We start from the raw sequence: 7,693 nt of genomic DNA, 5'->3' as shown, positions 1-7,693 counted from the left end.
CACACACACACACACACACATACACAAGCCCCCGCGCCGTCTCGGACCCCGAGTCCCCCCTCCCTCCCACCAAAACACTCACCAACCCATGTCATGCCCTGTTGGTTTGTTGGCACTATAGTCACACCAAACGGCTTCTGGCGAGTGAGTTTTGCGTGACTCAGTGCACATCGACGAAACGCTCCTTTAAGAGGCAACCTTGGGCCTTGTTTCTAGATTTCTAGGTCTTACTCCAATCTTCTGTAAGGTCTCTCCCTTCTTCTTTTACCATCTACCTTTACTTCCAATCTGAATATTTTTATGCTTCTCGTGTGAATCACGGCTTTTGATAATTATGTACAGAGTGATTTGATTCAGTTTCATTACGTTCTGGCAGACTAGACACGTTTTGGCTTTTCTAAGAATTTCTTCTTTGAACTTTTTCATTCTTTATTTTCTATCTGCGTGATATGATATTCTAAGAGGTTTTCTATAGCATTCAGTTTTGAAATTTTTTATCCGTTAGGGTCTTATTCATTGAACGTTTATATTTCATATCGGTATATTGTGGTTGTTGTTTTTTTTTCAAACTGGAGAGAGACGTCTAAAGTTTACAGCTCTAAACTAATGTGTTATTCTTCGGATGTATTTAATTTAATACAGTGTACAGTGGGATCAATTTACTGGTAAGTCAAAGTATATTTAATTCATGTTTTTGGCAATTCCTGTTTTAATTAAAACGAATTATTGCTCTCTTTTTTTTTTACTGTGGTCCGACTTTTATTTCGTAGCTGTCAGAGACTTTTTTTTAAAACGCAAGTATTAATTGTTCTTTTCATGTGGATGGAAGACACCAGACTTTTGTTCTGAACATGCAATAATAATAATACTAATGTTGCTACTACTATTATAACTGCTAACAGTACTAATGATGATAATAACAATTGTTATTTTTACTGTTATTATCATTGTCGATATTAATGATAATAATAGATAATTAATTGTAATAATAATAATAATAATAGTAATAATAATGATAACAATAAAAACTACAATAATAATAATAATAATAATAATAATAATAATAATAATAACAATAACAACAGTAATAATATTATTATTGTTATTATTATTACTGTTGTTATTGTTATTATTATTATTATTATTATTATTATTATTATTATTATTATTATTATTATTATTATAATTATAATAAATTTTGCTTCTCTAGTGCACTTCGACAAAGAAAGTGCTCAGTCCGTTTTATATCAAGAAAACAAAGAGCACGTGCACCATACTTGACAAATACATGTAGTGATTCTCTCTCTCTCTCTCTCTCTCTCTCTCTCTCTCTCTCTCTCTCTCTCTCTCTCTCTCTCTCTCTCTCTTTCTCTCTATGTATGTATGTATGTATGTATGTATGTATGTATGTATGTATGTATGTATGTATGTATGTATGTAAGTATGTGTGTGAGTATGAGTGTGTATGTGTGTATGCGCGTGCGTCACGTGCGTGTGTGCGTGTGTGCGAGTGTGCATGCGTGCGTGTATGCGTGTATGTGGGCGTGCATGTCCAATTTATGTTACACATCCAATGTGCTGCTCCAATGTATGTAATTGCCGAACCATATGTTAAAATATATGGATGTATGGGCCAAAGGCCTTTCAAATCAATAAATCATTTTGAATCTCTTTCTCTCTCACTCTCTCTCTCTCTCTCTCTCTCTCGCTATCTCTCTCTCCCTTTCTCTGTCTCCCTCTCTCCCTCTCTCCCTCTCCCCCCCCTCTCTCTCTCTCTCTCTCTCTCTCTCTCTCTCTCTTCGCGCATGCAAGTACATGTATGGGTACATGCTTGGGTACGGACATATTATCTATGCATTAAAGTTCCCAACGTTGTTACAAATTTATTAGATATAAGCATTCTTCATTATTTTTAAAATTCTAACTTTTCTTAAAAGGAAAAAAAAGAAACAATTATTTATTTGCCACTTATGTGATGTTCAATGCAATGCTTTCAGATTATGTGAGCAAACACAACGGTAGGAAGCTAAGTTGGTAATATGGCTGAACTACTATGGAGATGATTCTGATTCGAATGCATATTGGGCAGTTAAGTTGTTTGATGGGATTTTCTTCGTGGTTTTTCGCATGGGTACGTTTATCTTAGAGTGGGGTGTTAAATCGTAAGTCTCTTTAATCAGATAACTGTGTGATATTTTCATACTTACATCTTTATAATAATGCCTCTTTATCACGTATCTGGGTCTTTCTGCTTGGATGTTGTATTCTTTTAAAATAAGGACTGGCCATAAAAGGCAGGATCGAAGCCTGCCTCCTAAATGATCTCTTTGTGAACAGTCCGAATTTGCTTAGGTTTACCCTATTCGTTTCAGTTTCAGTAAATAAATTTAAACTTTTAATAACTCATGTAACATTTCTCAAAGTGTTGCCATACTCGACAGTGGCCTTTTGATTTTGCCGTTATTAATTTAGGATCTGTGGCTCTCCGAGCAAGACGAGGGATTCCTGAACTCTAGTCTGTACAGTTAGCTCGTATAACAAGAGGAAAGAAAGCCACCAAACAACAAAAACCAACAACAAAACATCAAGAAAAACAACAACAACAACAACAACAGCAACAACAACAACAACTACTACTATTACTACTACTACTACTACTACTACTACTACTACTACTACTACTACTACTACTACAATAAAAAAACAACATAACAATAACTGCCAACAGCAGTAATATCTTTAAAAAATCACAATAGTAATAATGTCCTGCGTGGGGGAAAGACAGTCACCACACATCAACAACGCTGAAAAAAACACCACCACCACTACCACCACCACCCCAACCACTACCAATCCCACAACCACTACGGCCTCCATTACTACCATCACGACCACTACAACCCACAGGTAGAATATGCGCTTGGCGTATCTGCTTCAGCTGTTGCCACTCCTATGTTCCTGCTTCCTGCCCCCATGCCAAGCAGCCACTAAGGATGAAGCATATCAGCTCCACTCGTTTCTTTTCTCTTCCGTCAACTACAACAAAAATGTTCGCCCCGTGAGCAACACGAGTCTTCCAGTGGACATTTTCATGACGTTCAGTCTGATGTCCCTAGTTGAGGTATGTTTCACCTATCTATCTATCTATCTATCTATCTATCTATCTATCTATCTATCTATCTATCTATCTGTCTATCCGTCTTTCTAATATGCGCCTGTGCCTGTTTCTATATATTGTATATCAAATTATATACTGGTGTCCAAAAGAAACTGGAAAATGTAATCACCCAACCATCATGTTATAGCATTGCAAAACCTACTCATGCAGCATACCAACTTAAATAAATATAAATTCTTCATCATGTTGCACGTTAATATTTCATCTACGTTAAGAGACGCCAGAGATATAGTTACTCAAAATTGACCTAAAAAATCAGGCTTGGCAAAGTTGTGCAAACAAAACAAAAAAACAACAACGTAAAAGTGTGTTCGAGCGTATATTGAGGTGCGTCGACATTCGTGGTCAACATTGGTGGAACGGACACGTTTTGAATATCAAATGAAAATTTGCAAAGAACAGGGTCTTCTCGTGACATTTTCAAACAGATTGGAAAAACAGAACAGTCACAAATACTACGCAAAACCCGTACTTAACTCACATGTAAACGTGCATAATTTTGCTTTTGCTTTGGAGCTATTGGTTCATGTAGAGCACAAAACCTTTTTTTGCACATGGATTGTGTTATGTTTTGGACATAGTCATCTGTCAGTGAGATGGATGGCTTGGTTTAGTGGACTGCATCACGCAAGTGCTGGAACGTCACGTCTAACAATTATTTTCATCATGGTGTCATTCAAGTAGACATCTCCCTGCATAGCAAAACATTTGCTCACAGGGCCATTGCCCATAAACAGTTCTTGGAAAACCAAATTATAACAAAGTTGGAGTGGTCACCTTGATATCCCGATACGAATCCTACTTAAATGTGAATTTCCATAAAACAGCAACTGAAAAAGTGACTTTGCTCCCAGTTCAGTGCCATTGTTTTCAGTGACATTTGAGGTGAAATGACAGGTAATCATCATGTCCCAAATCTAATAGATTCAATGCCCAAAAGGTTCGTGCTCTACACAAAACCAAATAATCATGAGAGAGAAAAAAAAGTTTCATTAATTAACAATGTACACTTACTTTAAACATTTTTCTTTTCTTTTAAATCAACATTTAGGAGATGAATCCGACAAAATATTCTTGAGCATATGGAACCGATACCACATATTAAAAGTACAATTTAAAACAAAAATAAACAAATCGGGCTTAATACACTTGAACAGTTGGCCGCCGCTATTTTCATATCTGTCTGTCTGTCTGTCTGTCTACTTATATGTACATATTGGTCTGTCTGTCTGTCTGTCTGTCTGTCTGTCTGTCTGTCTGTCTGTCTGTCTGTCTGTCTACCTGTCAACTTATATGGTCTATCTATCTGTCTGTCTGTCTGTCTGTGTGTCTGTCTGTCTGTCTTTCTAGTTATATTATTTTGATCTGTCTATGCGTCTCTCTGTCTGTCTTTCTATTTGAATATTGATTTGTCTGTCTGTCTGTCTGCCTGTCTGCCTGCCTGTCTGTCTGTCTGTCTGTCTGTCTGTCTGTCTGTCTGTCTGTCTGTCTGTCCACCCTATCAATCATAACGACAGTAATTACAACAATATAAACACAACAGGTGGACGAACAGTCTCAGACTCTGATCACCAACGCCCGCGTCGACCTGTACTGGGATGACTCTTTCCTGGAGTGGTTGCCCACCGACTACGGCGGGATTGAGAGCATTCTGGTCAAGCAGGAAAATCTCTGGGTGCCAGACGTCATCGTTGGGAACAGCGTGCAGGCCCACCAGCAGATGGGGTACTTGTCTGTCTGTCTGTCTGTCTGTCTGTCTGTCTGTCTGTCTGTCTGTCTGTACAGTTATACAGTGGTCTGTCTGTGCATCTGTCTGTCTGTCTGTCTGTCCAGTTATATATCGATATGTTTGTCTGTCTGTCTGTCTGTCTGTCTGTCTGTCTGTCAGGCTGTCTGTCAGGCTGTCTGTACCAGCGCTATTACAAAGTACCTGCTCTCTTCCTCTGCCACCTTTCGCTCCCCTGTTTATCTATCTATCTATCTATCTATCTATCTATCTATCTATCTATCTATCTATCTATCTATCTATCTATCTATCTATCTATCTATCTAAAACCCTCTTCTCATTGCTTTTCCTTCGCGATCTGAGCCACAAGCTGAAGACTAAAAATAAATTCACCTGTATATTATGCTCGTTTTGAATTCTCAGCCACGCAGCGACCTAAATGACCTACGGGTAAAGCCTTCAGATCAAATAGGTTTCATGGGCGCATCCAGCCGGTGGAACAATCATAATATATTATAAGGCCCGCAAGAGAATTTAATGTAGTTTATCCAGAATATTTATATATGAAATACAAAACGTTACCCTAAACAGAAACAAGAAAAGATGTCAAACATCCAACTCTGACAAATTGCCATTAGAACAAAACTTAATATGCCTTGATTTGTTATTATTTTATCCATTGTCTGTTTTAATTTATATCATTGCTTAAGAAAAAGTTTAGTTTCCAGTTTCCAAAGTGTTCATCAATTCGGCCCGCATGCGTAAGTGGAATCTGAGTCCCCCCCCCCCCCCCCCACTACCTACCCCCTTTCCTACCCCACCCTGGCGGTTGAGTTTGACACCGCTGCATCAGAGCATTCTCTCATTCTCTTTCTTTCTCCCAGATTCAAAGAGCTCCCTATTCGCCTAAATTATGACGGACAGTTGCAGTGGTCCCCGAGTGTATTAGTGGCAACGTCTTGTGAGATTGTGGTCACTTACTACCCGTTTGACACTCAGGTGAGAGGGCCAGTACAAAGAAGAAGAAGAAGAAGAAGAAGAAGAAGAAGAAGAAGAAGAAGAAGAAGAACAAAAACATCAACAATAACAACAGCAACAACAATAACAACAACCGCCACCAGCAAAAGCAAACAACATCAATATATAATACAAATTGTAAATAAGATAATAATTTGTACAACTGAGGGCGTAGGGGGTAATCTTAGAGTAATGTATGAGTATGAAACAGTTCGTCACAGTTTATAATTCACTTTAGCACATAGGCGGGGTGTTCAGATTCCTGGTGCCTTCATGGCTCTGAATAAAGAAATGAATGCCCTCCCGGACTGAAAAGAGAGAGAGACGGTATCAAGAACGAATTCAATCACCAAATTGGTTGCCTTTTGGCTATTGGCTATTGATCTCGCACGGTAGGTTCCAGTGACCCATCACACTGCTGTAAGGTTTTACTATTGGTGTTTGGTGTTATTTTGAAGGCACTGGGCAATGCAAGGTGAATTGTGTTTGCTGCAATAAAAAAAGTTAGGGTGAGGAGGAAGGGTGTTTATGTTCGAGTGTGTGTGTCTGTAAGTATGTGTGAGCGTGTGTTTGTGTGTCTGTGTGTGTTTGTCTGAATTTGTGTCTGCATGTCTGTAAGTGTGTATGTGTGTTTATGTGTGTGTATGAGTGTGCGTGTGTGTGTGTATGTGTGTGTGTCTGTGTGTGTGTGTGTGTGTGTGTGTGTGTGTGTGTGTGTGTGTTAGGAGGAGGGGAGGAGGGGTGTAGTGGAGGAGAACACGATTTTTGAACTTCGTTTTGCCGTCAGAAGAAAGTGGTCCTGTGTACGTGGCTTTGTATTTACGCGCTTGTCAGATATGAAGAGGTTACTATATGTGTGATCGGGTGATCGTCTGCATCTGGGCGTTTGTGTTTTATGTGTTCGTCAGATCTAAATGAGCAAAAGAAAAAAATATGTAGAGGAAACAATCAATAAATACGTCTGGGGATAATTTTGCAAACAATATTTTCCGACGACATGGTTAAGGCCGTTCTTCTTTTATTTTTAACCCCGTGATTATCTTGTTTGTGTTATTCACCTTTTTGGGTCTTTTGAAACTGCGAGATATGAAATGAGAAATATACTGAATGCAATTGGAATACACATGATTTATCCAGTCTTCTAATATTGACAAGGGCGTGCACTGTGCTACGTCGGTTATTTCCAAAATCCTGCTATTCACGACGTTTCTATACTCTATGCATGAAGCGTGGCAGCCATTTGAGGTCTGTTCTTTTCACGCTGGAATTCTTTAATTTTTCTTTCTTTTTTTGACAGTTCGCCATTGCTTTCAACCGTATTTCATTGAGTGGGGAGCACCATTTTATGAGCCGCTCAGATGTTTGAGCCCTCTGGGGATGTATTTGTTTGTGAAAGCGTACTTGGGAAATAGAAGTATCTACCGAGTTGTTGTACTTGATGTGACGCATCCATGTCGACAGAACATTTCAGATTATTTATGTGTGGCGGTCTGCCCCAACAACACCAGCCTGTTGCGACCAAATCTGGCCGAGTACGATACCTCTACGTAGAAAGATGGAAATAAAACTTGACAAAATTTCATAATTTTAAACTTTTAGGTTTTGATAAACATTATCCTCATATTGATATAATAATAATAAAAATGATGATGATAATAATAATGATAGTAATAGTAACAATGATAGTAATAATAATAATAATAATGATAATAATAATAATGATAATAACAATAATAATAACAAAAACAATAATAATGATACAGATAATAAAG

The 7,693-nt window shown here is 38.2% G+C and overlaps 1 protein-coding gene across 1 annotated transcript in view; it reads left to right on the top strand.

The window, feature by feature from the left end:
* Positions 1–2,914: 2,914 nt before the first annotated feature.
* LOC101855335 (neuronal acetylcholine receptor subunit alpha-3-like) overlaps positions 2,915–7,693 on the top strand; it is a 14,780-nt gene continuing 10,001 nt past the window's right edge. Inside the window, exons 1-3 of the mRNA XM_013081907.2 lie at positions 2,915–3,121; positions 4,722–4,903; positions 5,789–5,903. Coding sequence (XP_012937361.2) covers positions 2,915–3,121; positions 4,722–4,903; positions 5,789–5,903 — 504 coding nt within the window. The remainder of the gene's footprint in view (positions 3,122–4,721; positions 4,904–5,788; positions 5,904–7,693) is intronic.

This window comes from Aplysia californica, unplaced genomic scaffold (assembly GCF_000002075.1).
Source record: "Aplysia californica isolate F4 #8 unplaced genomic scaffold, AplCal3.0 scaffold00151, whole genome shotgun sequence".
NCBI lineage: Eukaryota > Metazoa > Mollusca > Gastropoda > Aplysiida > Aplysiidae > Aplysia > Aplysia californica.
The sequence above is the reverse complement of the archived record's forward strand: the minus strand, read 5'-3'. Positions and strand labels throughout refer to the sequence as shown.